At 36.8% G+C, this 16,059-nt stretch overlaps 2 protein-coding genes across 9 annotated transcripts in view; both read right to left on the minus strand.

Annotated features, from left to right (window-relative positions):
• Nucleotides 1–6,112: 6,112 nt before the first annotated feature.
• Nucleotides 6,113–10,232, minus strand: rxfp3.3a1 (relaxin family peptide receptor 3.3a1). The gene has a single exon (XM_005168953.6). It carries the CDS (start codon nucleotides 10,106–10,108, stop codon nucleotides 9,089–9,091), a length of 1,020 nt encoding a protein of 339 aa, XP_005169010.1. The 5' UTR covers nucleotides 10,109–10,232; the 3' UTR covers nucleotides 6,113–9,088.
• Nucleotides 10,233–11,435: 1,203 nt separating this feature from the next.
• The window catches only part of pias1a (protein inhibitor of activated STAT, 1a), a 65,626-nt gene continuing 61,002 nt past the window's right edge, over nucleotides 11,436–16,059 (minus strand). For 2 of the 8 annotated variants that reach the window (XR_012383351.1, XR_012383356.1), the window contains exons 14-15: nucleotides 13,118–16,054; nucleotides 11,436–12,948 (exon numbers count right to left, since the gene is read on the minus strand). Coding sequence is in view for 2 of the 8 variants with exons in the window: in XM_687829.8 (XP_692921.4) it covers nucleotides 15,761–16,054 (294 nt within the window). In the remaining 6 variants the exon portion in view is untranslated. Of the gene's footprint in view, nucleotides 16,055–16,059 lie in introns of all 8 variants that reach the window. The other 6 variants (XM_687829.8, XM_073908720.1, XR_012383355.1 and 3 more) reach the window with 5 other exon arrangements.

A 16,059-nucleotide genomic window follows, 5' to 3' on the forward strand; every position in this document is an offset into this window, starting at 1 on the left:
TAGAGCTTTCAAAACACCCTCTCTCAAATCATCCTTACTGGCATGTTGTAGTTTAGAGGTCACAGTATGCTCAAAACTGTTGAATTCAGATTCAGTGAGAATTTGAGACATTAGCTGGGTGACTTCTGTTAATGACATGTCATAAAGACGCATTTTGCTGATTAGTGCTCTGCTAAACTCTGAAAAATTTGTGCGTGCTGATGGTAAGCTTTGAGATAATCTGTCTATTTCTCTAGGTCCTAGTGTTCTGGAAACTGTTTGAATTTGAACAACAGAAGTGTTGTTGTGTGAACTCTCAGTTCTCTTAGATCTTCTGGCACCACAAACCTCCACTGAGCCTATAGGTAAATCGCTATCTGACTGGATGGAAATGTCTTTTTCAGAGACAATTTGTAAGTCAGGATGTTTATTATCAGGCTGACTAACCTCCTCAATGTCAGTTTTTGATTTCTTGAGGTTCAGTTGTTTTGTTAATGAGGTTATCTTAGCATGAAGCTCTTGGATCTGTTTTTCAAATTCTGATTTAGCTTGAGCTTGTTGTTTAGCTCGAGATAAATTGAATTCTCTGTAGCAGCAGATAATGCCTTTTACATTGTTTTTGCGAATGCATGCATCAAGCACTTTCTTGCATTCATCTAATGTCCAAACATCATCTGGGTCAATGCTAAATTTCTTTGTCAAATTTAGTCTGACTGACTCTGTTATTGAGTCCATGTGCTGTCGTAGCAGCGATTTGAAATCCTGATCTGACAATAAAGGAGTTTTTAAACTACCTTTTTCAGTTGTAGTGATCAGTCTTGTATTCTGTCTAAACATTTTGTGAGCTTATTATCACAAAGTAAAAATACTAAAACTTTTCAGATGAAAGTGTAGTAATTTCTTCTCTGGTGAAACAGAGGGTAACAATATTAGCACATGTTGCTAAAACTTCCTGCCTGAACAAGAGATAACATCAATTAGCTTGTATAGCTAAACTTAAACTTCTCTGGTTGAACAGAGGTTAAACAAAATAAAAGAAAAGAAAATAGCACGTAAGGCTTAACTTCTCTGAAGAGAGGATAAACTGTTACTTCTCTATTGAAATAGAGGATAGCTTTTTTGTTAAACAAACCCTGCAGCTGTTTGTTAACTTTTCTCTGATGGAGCAGAGAATAACCATGTGTATAGACTGGTCTGTATGGTTCTTTTGATAGAGTGAAACTCACCAAATCGAGGTTGAGCTGAAAAGATTCAGTCTGGAGTGATCTGATCTTTGTATTCAGGTAGCTTCAATGTTCATCAGGGTTGCAGTCAGCAAATAGTTGAGAATTTGTGACGTCCGCTGAGTGACTTCAAATTGCCGTTGAGCTGAAGATTCCGTCTGAAGAAGTTTCCTTGATCTTGAAGGTTCAAGTTGAATTCCAGGTGGATTTCAGTCTTTTGTGGCAAATTGTTGAGAATTTGAGGATTTCAGTCTCTATCTGGGTGACGGCACCAAGTTGTTGTAAAAAAATAAATGAGTGAAAAGAGAAGAGAACCCAGTCCAGGAGACTCGAAACAAGCAGAATTCCTTTATTGAGACGTGTTGGTTAATCTGCAGTCATACAGCGTCTATGTCCATGCAAGAGCCTACTAGAGGTCCGCAGGCTGCAAGTTCTTTCACAAGTCTCACACAGGTCTGAATATAGTCTGAATTAAGACAAAGATTTCATGGCTATATTGTGTTCTTAGGAGGAGGGGATATAGCTAAACAAAGTATGCAAATTAAGGGTTGTGGTCGGCAGGGTAAACTGCTCTTTCAGGCTTTGATCTCATCATGTTCTGGAGACAGAAACCGCCTGACCATTTGATCGAAAAGAGAAAACAATAGACACCCCATGCTGTGAAACTGATAATTGCATCACTTTGGCTTAGCCTGTAGTCAGCAAGGCAAAGGTTATATGACCCTCCTAGCTGGCATGTCAATGAAATAATATAATTAAAAACCAGAGAATATAACTTTTTAGTTATACGTAGATTATTGTTAATTTGAAATTAGATGATATAAATTTATATTTCCACAATATTTTAGAGCAGTAATTATTGTACTGTGAAACTGTGATATTTTTATCCAAGGTTATCATACCATCAGAATCTTATATCGGCCCATGCCTAATGAACAAACAGTAAAACTATTTTTTAGTGTTGTTTTTATGAGTTTTGAGAAGGACAAGCTTAAAGGTCAGGTCTGTCACATTTTTTTTATGAGTGAAAATGTACATTTCTGGTAGAATGTCCCTTATGTATTTTCACAGCAGTAGCAAGCCTGCCTTGCAGTTTCACATGGTGGAAGTTGACTTTATTCGATTAAATGGAAAGTTCAAGCAAAATTTAAAATTCAGTAACCGCTCCTAACCATCTACTCATACTCAATTGGCTCTAAATGTTAATTAATTAATTTATTACTCTGAACATGAAACTAGATGTTATGAAGAATGTTGGGTGAAAAGCAGCACAGCCAAATAGGAACAAAAAAATGTAAGTCAATGGCAGATCTTTCAACCTTCTTCAGTATAGATCTTCCTGTGTGCTCAATAGAAGAAATCCAACAAGTTTAGAATGAGTGATGGATGATTGAATGAGGGGGTGAACTATCTCTTATTAAGACGCAAATAATGGAGTATTGACATCAGAAGAAAGATCACCAACAGAGACCCTCAATAGAGTTAAGATTAAAGAAATAAACTCTAAAGGCAAAGCAAGTTTATATAGCACATTTAATGATAATCAAAGTGCTTTATATAAACACAAACAAAAAAGAAGAAAATAAAAATGATTAAAAGAATTAAATTAGGTTAAACAGATTAAAATGTGTTCAAACAGGTTATAAAAGAATGAAAAAGAAAAGAAAGATGCAATAGTGCAATCTGTCAGACGTAGCACAGTTTTCATTCAGTAAAAGTAAATTCAGTAAATTCTGTCTTGATTTGAAGGTGCCTGCTGTTGGAGCACATCTAATCATTTCTGGAAGCTAAATCCTGATTCCAGCTGACCTGTTAGGTATGTATTCAGTGAGCATATCTGTATTGTATTGATATCCTAATCCATTTAGTAGTTTATAGACAAGTAACAATACTTTAAAATCTATTCTGAATGTAACTGGGAGCCGGTGTAAGTTCTGGATGAGCTGCAACTGTCTGACTTTCTTTTTAGGAAGGCCAGTGAGGAGTCCACTACAGTAATCCACTCTGCTGGTGATAAAAGCATGAACAAGATTATCTAAGTTCTCATTGGAAAAGGAGCATCAAATTCTTTCAATGTTTTGAAATGATAATTTGCTGACTTACTGCTTTGACATGTTTACTAAAACTCATATCTGACTCCAGAGTCTCAAGATTTTTGACCTTATTTTTTGTTGTTTGACCCCTAGAGCCAAGTTATGTATTTACATTGAGAACCTCATCTCTGTAACCAAATGCAATTACTTCAGTTTTGGCACGTTCAACTGTTAATTTCATCAGTGCATTGGCAGAGGCTGTCAATGAAACTGAAGACATTAGGCAGTAAGGGTGTCATCAGCATAGCTGTGGTAGGAGACTTGGTTCTTTCTCATTATTTGGCTCAGTGGAAGCATATAAAGGTTGAACATGAGAGGTGCCAGAATTGAGTCAACCTCGACCTAAAAAATGTTCTTCTCTGAATCAAAAGCCACTTTGAATTAACTGGATGAAGCTGGTGTATAATTTTACATAAATTTGATAAAATCCACAGGAACAAGCATAAAGTTGATAAAAAGTAGTCGTCATTACTGTGAGTGGGATGGAGGATCTATTATGTGTTAAATCTACAACATCAAACAGATATTTCATTTGCCTGTGCAAATAAACTCCATGCTTAATTAACCTCCTAATTGTTTGAAATAATTCCCTAATGGATGTTATTTCCATTAATTAAAATAGATGTTATTATCTCACACACACAAAAGAAAAACATTATTGAAATTGGAAAACCTGCTCTAATAACTGTACATTTTTTATAGAATTTACCTTGATTTATTCTCAGACTTCAAAGTCAACAAGAAAAGAAAACAAAGACAATTAAATACATTTCACCTTTCATTTGAAAGAGGTCAAACAATCTGGCTTAGTAAAAACATGAAATTAAAACAGAGAAAAACACTAGTACAAGTAAGTCAATTAAAAACACACAGTATATATTTTCACGATTGCTTTTGGGTTTGTCTTGCAACTGAATAATTCCAAGGGCGATATTACCTAAAATGCCTTGGGCAGAAAACACATCCAAGGACCAAATTAAATTTCAATGTGGGTGAAGTGCTTATCTACATCATAATGGGAATACACTGATATGATGATGTGCATTAGGAAGTAACTAGTATAACATAACCCTAAACCCACTCGGTAATAGGAAACCATGTCTCCGCAGGAAATCCTGTTAACAGTGGGGATGTGATTATATTAGTGCACTACTCAGCAGGAGACCAACGGTAATTCTGTAATATTGACAAACATCCATAGGCAAAATAGTGAATTTGCATGTGGACGGCACATAGTTTAACTTTATACACAAATCCTGGATGAAAGAAAAGAGCTGTTTAACACACAGGAAAGGCAGTTCACTTCCCAAACCTTCTAATACTGAGGCTAAATACAAGCAATGTTTTTTTAGTAGCAGCAGTGTTGGTCAGGAATTTCATGCTGTTCTTTGAATAGACATACAATGTGTTCATAAAAAAATGCAGATAATTTTTATGCTCCCTTTCAGACTTTCCATCAACCACAGATAACTTTTTAGCCACATCAGCAGTATTTACATCAAGTAGCATTTATTAAAGTATTTAAAGGAATAGTAAAGTATATCCATTCATCATTTTCCACCACAAAAAAACCTTCCGCATGGATGCCGGTTGCTCTAAGAGGCTAAAGTCCATGGCATTTGTTGCTAGAGTACTTTTTAGAGATCAGAGAAGTGAGATTCACCTGCATAGCACTTCACTAGCTGGCTCCAGTTACACTTACCACCCTAAACCTCACTCCCATCCGGGTCACGGCACCAAAGTCACCCTGCTGGTCCTACACCACCAAACCTGCTCCAAGCTGGTATCAATCTGGCAACTCTCCACATTGGAGTCGGTTGCTCTAACAAGAAGGCTAAAGACCATGGCCTCTAGCGTCTGTCACTAGAGCACCTTTAGAGGTCAGAGGAGTGGGGTTTACCTGCACAGCACTTCTGTTACATGAGCAAATGGTGATTAAATATTCGTTTTTAGGTGAACTATCCCTTTAATCATTTTGTACTCTGATGTTCCCCTTAAAACATTTTGTTGAATACAGGTAACTCTGCAACGACTTTATAACAGCAGTTATTAAAGGATTGGATTACTGTCTGCTTAATATCTGGTATAACTTTTGCTATTTTGATGATCCCAAAACAGACTATATACACTATAAGTAACAAGTATGAGAGTAAGTAGATACATATTTGCAAAGTACCGTATATATATCAGCAGAATACATTAAGTAAGACATTCAAAATTTTCATTAATTTTCCTTCGGCTTGGTCCCTTTATTTATCTGGAGTCGCCACAGCGGAATGAACTGAAAACATATCCAGCATATGCTTTACGCAGAGGATGCCCTTCCAGCCAATACTGGGAAAAAACCATACACTCCCGCATTCCACACACACAACTCAAAATTTTGCCTACCCAATTCACCTATAGCGCATGTCTTTGGACTGTCAGGGAAACCGGAGCAACTGGAGGAAACTCACACAAACACAGAGAGATCATGTGTGTGTCGTGCTGCCCTATTTTAAAATATTATTAATTAAATTAAGAAATTACCCCTGGCAAATTCAATGTCATATAGTTTGGTATATTTAACTTCAGCCCACAGCTCTCAATGATATTTGGTTTTTGGCTCTTCAAAAAACGAAAAAGTTTGGGCACTCCTGCTTTAATCAGACAGTCTAATTTAATACCCGCAATTGACATACACTGTAAAAATTCTGGGTTCCACATAATTCCATCATGTTGTCCTAAAACAAATGTGTTGGGTTAACTTACAGTAATTACTGTACAGATTTCAGTGGATTAAACATAAAATAATACAGTAATATGTCACAAACAGATTAAACCAGCAGCAAACGTCATTTATTTGAGTGGTTGCACAGTTATTTGTTGTAACACATATGTTAACTTATACAATGTATAACCCCAAAATTTAAGGTAACTCAAAATATTTGAATAAACTGATTGCATCACACCAATTAAGTTCAAAAACTAATCCTAATGAGTTCTGTGAACTTTATCCATTTGAGTAAACGAAGCATTCTGAGCATAGTAAAACCCAATAAACGAAGAGAACTCAAACCTGTAAAACCCAATAAGTTAAGGCAACTCAAACCATTTGAGGAAACCGATTGCTACAAACCATTTGAGTTAAAAAAAATAATCTATATAAGTATTGTGAACTTACCCCATTTAAGTTGAAGTAATGAGGTATTTAATTAACTCATTACCTTCAAAACTGAGTTTAAAATTTCTGTCAATTTTGAGTGAACCACACTCATGTCATTTGATAAAGTTGACTGTTGGGTTGTACAGTGTACTATAACCCTAACATAATACTCTAATGAGAGTTAGCAAAGAGACATTTGCAATTATTATAGTCAAACGAATGTTAAGAGTGGGCCATGAAAATAAAGTTAAACCCAAACAGTATTTTCAGAGACAAATAGAAATTTCCCTCCTTGTGTGGTTTCTAGACGTTTAAACAAATAGTATTTGGATGCCACATAAAATGAGAGCAGATGCCAGCCTACTGCTTTGATTTTAAAGGCTCCTTTCTGTTTGAAAACCGTCTTCAGTGGGTAAATGTTTGCTTCCAAAAAAAGACTCTTTCATTCAGACTTTTCCTCAGAGTCTGCTGGCCTCTACAGACTGAAGCCGAAGCTGTGACGTATCATAACCAACACAACATGGTCAAGAGCATCACTTCTGTGCCGGCCGGGTGTCCATTAAAGAAGCTCCCATGTGAGTGTGACGGTAAACAGTAGCAGATGTACCGTCTTTTCAAATCTTCCAAATTGCCTGCAAATGACCCTCATTAGCTTACTGTGTAAGTGATTTAAAGCAACCACAATTTAACAAGACGTTAAGCATTCTCATCAGTTATGATCCTGATCGGCCCCTTTTTCTGGGTAATTAACTGCACGCCGCAGAGCTGTCATTTCAACAGGATACAAAAACACATTCGGATATGTGCAGAGACTAATATGGCCTTGCCTGACTAGATGAAACATTTCTGCCGCGCTGTTTCCTCGTGTATTTCCCAATGCTTTGAATCACGAAGCTCTGATCAGGATGGAAGGTCGTTTCTTGGCTGAGAGCTTGTGAGTGTCTGTCAGTAATGCTAACTGAAAATAAGACATGTCTGATAGGCAAGGGAGAGGGGGATCCAGTGAGTGTGTGTTAACATTCAGAACATGTGCTGAGAGAAAAGAAGAATTAACAAATTGGATTAGAACCCTAAATTTGCTAAGGATGGTCATCCATTCTTAAAATGCTGTGTAAAATATAAGAAAATATTCTTTCAATAATGCTTTTGAGAAGAGGTATTTAAGCAGTGTATTAAAAAAATGATTGGATAGTTCTTTCAAAGGGTGTATTTCTAACTCAATATTTGTATAAGCATAAACAGTTGAAGTCAGAATTATTAGCCGCCCTGTTTATTTATTTTATTTTTTTTTACAAATTTCTGTTTAGATTTTTTCGGCATATTTCTAAGTATAATAGTTTTAATAACTTATTTTTAATAACTGATTTATTTTTTCTTTGCCATGATGACAGTTAATAATATTTTACTAGATATTTTTCCAGACACTTATATACAGCTTAAAGTGACATTTAAAGGCTTAACTTGGTTAATTAGGTTAACTAGGCAGGTTAGGGTAATTAGGCAAGTAATTGTATAACGATGGTTTATTCAGTAGATTATCGATAAAAAATATAGCTTAAAGGGGCCGATCATTTTGACCTTAAAACAGTTGTTAAAAAATGTAAAACTTCTTTTATTCTAGCCGAAATAAAACAAATAAGATTTTCCCCAGAAGAAAAAAAAATATTATCAGACATACTGTGAAATTTCCTTGCTTCGTTAAACATGATTTGGAAAATATTTAAAAAAGAAAAAAAAATCAAAAGGGGGCTAATAATTCTGACTTCAACTGTATATTATAAAACTAAACAAAGTTTTCTCAGACTTGTCATAATTAGCCTTGCCACCAAACAGCATATTAGCTTTTCTACTGAATTTAGTCTGCAAGATAATGAACCTGCTGATATCAAACTTTATCGCCAAAAAATTCATCTTGCCTTCATCTGACATTTATGAACACCATGGCCTTGAAAATGATGTATACTGTTTTCAATACAAGTGTCAGATTTTCAAAAATCCATGTATTTCCCAGCAGCAGACGCCAAAATATTCACAATGAAATTTGACTGACGGAAGAAGTTCATTTAATTATATTTTTTAAGAAGGTATGTACCCTACTTGCTGTTCAAATCCATCCTACAAAAACACAGTTTCTGGCTTCTTAAACAGTATCTGTGTGTTTATTAAAATCAGGTTTTAATTTAATTTAACACCCCCAAACATCAAGATACACACAATTGTCCCAGAAATTGGGATCAAGTGTACAATACTGTATTAGGTTTACAACTTTCCCGCAAGAGGAATGATAAGCATATCAGTTTTGTTCACAGAAAATAAAAAATGTAATGCCGCTGAATTTAATTTAGCTGCACTTTTCACGCAAAAGATACTATTTTATATTAGCAATTTTTCTGTTTGAATGTTTTACAAAAACTGTTCCACAAGAACTGTACACTGTACCAAAACAATCACACATACAACTGATATACACCAAGTGTATATTGTTAAAGTGCAGTTCACCATGAACCCATGATTTCCACAAATATGTAAACACATCTTCAGGGCTCAAATGAAGAAATAAAGCTTGAGGAGAAGTAAATAACATTCTGAGTAAAATAACCCATTGAACAGGAAAGAACACGGGTTCCACAGGACGAGAAACACGTTTCTCAGACTCGAATAAAAAGGTTCTTAATTTTTTTCCTGAACTCTTTGCGCATCAGACAGTAGATAAGTGGGTTCAAACAGCTGTTTGCGTGCGCAAGGCACACGGTCACCGGGAACACGTAGGTATGAACGATATAGTACGACTTATCCCAGTACACCGCGTTGAATTTCACCAGCACGCCCCAAAATGTGATGGCATGATTGGGCATCCAGCAGAGGAAGAAGGACAGGACCACTATGGTGACGGATTTGGTGACTTGCGTGCGCCGTTTCGAGCTGTTCTTCATGCTCCGCTGCCGGATGAGCCTCAGCAGCAGCAGGTAACTGACAGACACGATCGCCATGGGCAAAACAAACGCGATGAGGATTTTCTGGACATGATAGATCGCCAGCCAGTACTGTCCGTCAGGAAAGCGCAGTAAACAAAGTTTTTCACCGGCCACGTTAGTGACTGTGGAGAAAATGGATGTTGGCGCGGTGGCCACGGTGGCCAGAGCCCAGAGGATCACACTGACCCACCGTATCGAGCAGCCGGTCTGCCTGCTGCGGTCCTTCAGAGCCGAAGCCACTGACCAGTAGCGCGTAATACTCATCGCCGTCAGGAAGAAGACGCTCGCGTACATGTTCATCACGGTCACCGACAGGATTATCTTGCACATGGCGTCTCCAAACGGCCAGCTGAAGTCCAGCGCCGTGTCCACTGCCCAGAAAGGCAAAGTCAACACAAACTGGAAATCCGTCACCGCCAAGTTGAGGATGAAGAAGTTTATCTTGGATATGCGTCTTTCTTGCCTGACGCGAATGAAGAAGAACACCAACAGATTTCCAACCAGACCCACGACGCACACCACAGAGTAGGTGATGGAGATCAAGCACCTCAACACCGGACTCCCGTCGGCGGACACGTCGATGTCCTCCAGACTTTTGAAGCGCTCGCGGTCACTGATTGATCTGTTTATTACACCGCTCTGATTACTGTCTCCCATCATATCCAGCGACTTCACAACTTCGGTGTTTCCCATGTCTTTACGCGCACTTAAATATTCATTCTACCAAACTGTTGTTGATTCAATTAATTTGTGCGTGTAGTTTTTGGCCGTACTCACCCTTTATGGCCACAGTCAAGTACATGGTGTTGATAGTATTGAGCAGAATGCGGCGCGCTCTACAATTTATGTCGGGCGCTTTTCAAATGTCTCCGCCCACCGAGATCAGCGATTCGTCACTGAATAAACGCAGGCTGATACAAACACCTTTCAATTTTTTTATGCACGTCGTAACAATATAAAAAACATTCTCTTATGAAAATTAACCATGTTTTTTTTTTTGCATTATTCTTGATTAATTTGTGGAAACAGAAACTGCAGTTAATATAATAAAGAACAACAACAAAACATGCTTATTAGATACACTTTTGCTATAATAAATCCATGTATCATTTTCGGAAGGGAGACATAAATGGAAACATGTACAATAACTAATATTAAGGTAAACAAGACTAATGTAATTTTTTTATTTATTATTAGCTCATAGTTCCTATCCTGCATGCCATTCTTAAATCATGGTTTACATTTTTTTGCACATGTTTGTGAATCTACAGGCTTTAAATAACTTATTAATCATGATTAAATAGAAATATCAATAAAAAAGTCATTATTGCAGGTATTTTGCTTAAATAAGGCTATATACTTTAAACATGTTACATTGCAGTAAAGCAGGTGGATCTCTGGGTAAGTATTCACTGCCATCTGCTGTTCACATGTAAATATGCAGCCTAAGTACCAACATTAATACAGCTTGATGCTCAGGGATAAAGCCTTGAGCATCACTACACAAAAGAACGGCAGGATAGAAATCCCTGCGCTTTACAGTAGGATTTATTTTAAAGGCATTAGAAATCTGAATACATTCAGAGCCACCCCTATCTACTCTACATTTGAGAGGTTATGAGAGTTGGATGGTTGTATGTGGCTTCTATCATTCATAAAAGGCAATCTAGAAGATAGAAAAGAGCTTTTAAATGCATATATACAATAAAGAGGTGTTAGAAATAATCTAAACTCTCCCTGTGAGAGTTGAAAATGGGTTAGCGTTTGTTGCCCCAGATACAGTTGCTGCTGAAATATGAACAGGCACCAGGTTAGTTCTCAATTTAGAATCTTCACCTTTTCCACAGATTGATTCAGGCTCGTCTGACCTTTATCGCAGAGCAGAACGCCATTCAGCTCAAACGCCTCGTGTCTGACTGTCTTACAGCACTTACTTCCCAGTCAGCAAGTTAAAGTAGCCGAGCTTTTCATAAAGGAGAGAAATGTTTAATATCTCAAACATCAAGAGCCAAAAAGGTTAACTCAATGCATTTTATTACATCTAAATGTCTCTACATAAACATGTAACATTCAATAAGTAAACAATTTCTTTCAATGCATGTAATAAATATTTTTTTTCACTTAGTACTTTATACAAACTGACATTGGTCTACTGTACAATATGTCTTCCACATCTTAAAAATCTTTTTTTTTCCTTTTCTTAAAACATGCCACAGACACAGAGTGGATGAAGTTTAAGGCAGTGAGCATAGATGTCAGCTTACTGAAATGGAAAACAAAATAAAAGCTGGACTTTGACACCGAGTCCACTCATAGCACAGTTCTGCATCTAAAAATATATAAATTAGTTTGTTGTGAAGTTGCGACTTTAACACATGAATGCACATCACTGGAACAACCAAGTTTGCACAATGTGGTCAGGAACAAAACCATGCACACGCTCTTTCACACATACACACACACACACAGCATATCCCTTTATCAGTCATGTCTGAAATGAGCAAATGAACGAAAACCTGTTTCCTGTTTGTCATTGAACCTTACTTAAATAACAAAGCTTGTCAAACACATATAAGACAAAAACATTGAACCAAACCTAAAGGTTTACTTGTTGAAAAGAGGGAATTATTAACACTGCTAGAGATCTAACAAGTAGTTGATTTGGTAACAATGATTTTGTATTTTCGTCTCCATCCTTTTCTCTCTTTAATTACTTAACCGATTCCAATCTTAGAGACAAAATCAAGTGATAAACATCTAATACTTTCAGAGGAAATGTAGGTAAAAGGAGGTTTAGAGGGCAAAGGAAACAGAGTCTATCAAACAGCACAAAATGCGGTCGCTAGATTCTGTCACTCGCAATTAGCCCGGTCCTAAACCCAATCAAGCTCTGAAAAGAGGTCTGGTCAACACATTGAGAGAGCCACGCTACACACACATACACACAAATAAAAAAACAGCCTGTGTCAAATAAGTACATATTAAAAAATAGATTTCAGCTTTTCCTAATTGTACTTATTCCATTCAGCTTCTGAATACTTCTGTTTTGATTTTGCTTAATGTAGTTTGCACTGAAACTTTTGCAATTATTTCCTCTGTTAATCCCCCGCAACACTTAAAAGAACAGCCATTGGATTATTTGTTCAGAAACACTGAGTTTGTAGATAAGAGCTCCAAATCTGAGTTTAATAGAGGCTAAAATAACATCTCCAGTCTTTCGTTTGCAAATAAACACACACACACACACACACACACACAAACAAGTACGCACGCACGCACGAACACACACACACACACACACACACACACACACACACACACACACACACACACACACAAGGCACACGTGACAGAATGGTAGAAAAAAACAAGTGGCTTTAGAACAGTTTTCCCACACTGTACCGATCACAGATGATCTAATAGACGACAACAAGCTCAGGTGGAAACAAACATCTATGAGCAAGTTCAAGATACGCACCAAACCCAAAGTAACTTGACCATCTACACAAAGCCCAAACTCAATTCCTGGAGGGCTGCAGCTCTGCACAGTTTTGCTCCAACCCTAATCAAACACAGCTGATTCTAATAATTAAGGTGACTAAAAGAGTCATGAACACCTTCATTAGTTGTATCAGCTGTGTTTGATTAGGGTTGGAGCAAAACTGTGCATGGCTGCGGCCCTCCAGGAATTGAGCTTGAGACCTATGATCTACACCATTGCTGAACCTCCCGACGAATCATTCCTTCTGAGGAAATCACGACAACGGGGACGGAAAGAAGAAAGAAAGAATGAACAATCAAGCATAGTAGCCACAACGAAAGATTAAAATCCTTACTTACTACACAAGCTGTACGTTTAAGTTCACTGAACTCACAATCTCTCACTCTAGAAACTTCAACACTGAACACAGTGTTCTTTTGGCATCGAGCAAGAAAAATATGGATGCAAAATTGTTAGAAGAATTACATATTCTTCAAAACAGTCATGAATTACATTTCACACAAGAATCATGAGGTCAGATATTGGCAATCCATAACACTGCATCTACTTCCAGTTGTCAACCTGAAGGTGAAGGAATGCTTTGTAACTGCCCACCAACGCAAAAACGAATTGATAACTCACTCAAAAATAAGATTCAGTCATCATTTATGTGTTCACACTTGTAGGTTTGGTTAGATTAAGACAAACTCTAGTGCGATTTATTATTTTAGTGTGGTTCACTTGAGTAAGTGTGAATGCTGTCATCTTAACTGGAGTACACCAAGTAAAATTACTGAGACTGCTGAAAAAGTGGGTCTCTATACACGTTCTAATCAACACTGGTGCAATTTAATAAAATATATGAACAACACTAAACAAACCAGATAGGAGAAAAAAAAACTGATCTAGAAACTAACAAGATAGGACAAAGAAACTAAGCAAGAAACTAAACAAGAAACTAAACAAACAAGAAAATAAACCAAGAAACTAAACAAACAAGAAAATAAGCAAGAAACTAAACAAACAATAAACTGAACGGAAACTAAACCGATACTGAAACAAGAAACCAAAATAGGCAAGAAACTAAACAAAAAAGAAACTAGGCAAAAAACTAAACAAACAAGAAAATAAGCAAGAAACTAAACAAACAATAAACTAAACGGAAACTAAACCGATACTAAAACAAGAAACCAAAATAGGTAAGAAACTAAACAAAAAATAAACTAGGCAAGAAACTAAACAAACAAGAAAATAAGCAAGAAACTAAACAAGAAAATAAGCAAGAAACTAAACAAACAATAAACTGAACGGAAACTAAACCGATACTGAAACAAGAAACCAAAATAGGCAAGAAACTAAACAAAAAAGAAACTAGGCAAGAAACTAAACAAACAAGAAAATAAACAAACAAGAAAATAAGCAAGAAAGTAAACAAGAAAATAAGCAAGAAACTAAACAAACAATAAACTAAACAGAAACGAAACAAACAAGAAACTAAACAGAAACTAAACAAACAGGAAAATAAGTAAGAAACTAAACAAATGAGAATCTAAACAAACAAGAAAATAAGCAAGAAAATAAAAACAAACAATAAACTAAACAGAAACTAAACAAACAAGAAAATAAGCAAGAATCTAAACAGAAACTAAACAAATGAGAAACTAAACAAACAACAAAATAAGCAAACAAGAAAATAAGCAAGAAACTAAACAAACAGGAAAATGAGCAAGCAACTAAACAGAAACTAAACAAAAAAGATAGGATAAAAAGAAAGGAATGCTCAAGAACTTCTGTTGTTTGTTTTCTTATCATCATATCAATTATTTTACCCATTACAAATAAAAAAAGGCATCAGGCACATTTCTCTTTTGATATCATTGTTTGTGTGCAGTGAACCAATTCCTGCTGCATTTTGCCTTTGATGCTGATACGTGCTGATATAGCATGTATAGCTATGCTTTTTAGCCAACTTCTCTTACAATATATACTTACAACATTTTTTGTTGTTGTTGTTCGCTTTGTATCTTAAGGTTCAGTGTTTCTTAAAAAAAAAAAAAAAAAAAGTGATTCATTAAGCAAATCAGCATTAAATATAAGACTTTGGTCCAGGTCAAACTAACCAACGAGAACCAAACTACAAATGTGAAGACACTTACTCACCCTCATATCATTCCAAACCTGACTTTCATTTCTAAAATAAGTTAATGAAAGTTTCAGTGGGGACCAAAACAACACTTGGATCCCAATGAATTTCATTGTAACACTGAAAAACTCTCTGTTCTTTTATGCTCTGCACAATAAGGTTTGGAACAACAACAGGTTAATAAAATGATGACAGAAAAGCCATTGTTGGCGGAACTACCTATTAAAGTATTACATAAACTATTCTGCAATTTTAGGGGAACGCGTGATATGGATTGGCAGAGATACGTCAAGTTTTGCTAGAAACAGAAAAGAGCCAGGAGTCCGTCAGACGGTCTGAACGCAGCCATTGTGCCCTGTGGTCTCATTAAAAACTTTAGATGATTATAGAATATGGTGGGTAAAGAAGATATAAAAAGTGTTCATATTACATTAAAGGGCAGAGACGGAGCTGTGAGGGAAAAACAGCATTAGATAAAACCCAAAGTAACTTAGCAAGCTGATAAGGAGAGAAAAAAACTCTTTCAAGTTTACATATACATTAGATAGCTAGATAGATAGGTATATACAAAAGTAAAACAAAAAATAGATTTGTTCTCTGTACACTGCAACGATTATCATCGTTTAGAAAAACACCCTTCAGTCATCCTGTGAGTCCTGTTGTCTTCCCAATGTGCGGAAGTCTCTTCAGTCAGTTTGCTATGCAAGGACTGGGCCCTGGGTCAGTCTAGTGAGATGACATCTGGGATGGAGCCATAGATGGCAGATGTGGGGGTTGAATCTGAGGTGGGACGCGGGCCGGGTGGGTGTCCGAGGCTTTCTCTCAGGCTGCTGGAGGACACTAGGCTGTTGCCAGTGCTGCCGCCATTGACGTTGATGGGAGGGAGGCTGCTGTTTACAGGGGTGGAGGGAGGATCCAGGAAAAGCTGAGACGAGCCGTACGGAAGGAATCGACTCAGGAGAAGGTCATGATCTTCAGACGCTGATGCAGCCGCTGCCATCACCATGTTGTAGTGCTGGA

This window comes from Danio rerio, chromosome 7, assembly GCF_049306965.1.
Source record: "Danio rerio strain Tuebingen ecotype United States chromosome 7, GRCz12tu, whole genome shotgun sequence".
Taxonomy (NCBI): Eukaryota; Metazoa; Chordata; class Actinopteri; order Cypriniformes; family Danionidae; genus Danio; species Danio rerio.

Excerpts from the sequence above, each read along its gene's own strand:
- rxfp3.3a1 (XM_005168953.6), bottom strand. The coding sequence starts at position 10,108 with ATGGGAAACACCGAAGTTGTGAAGTCGCTGGATATGATGGGAGACAGT.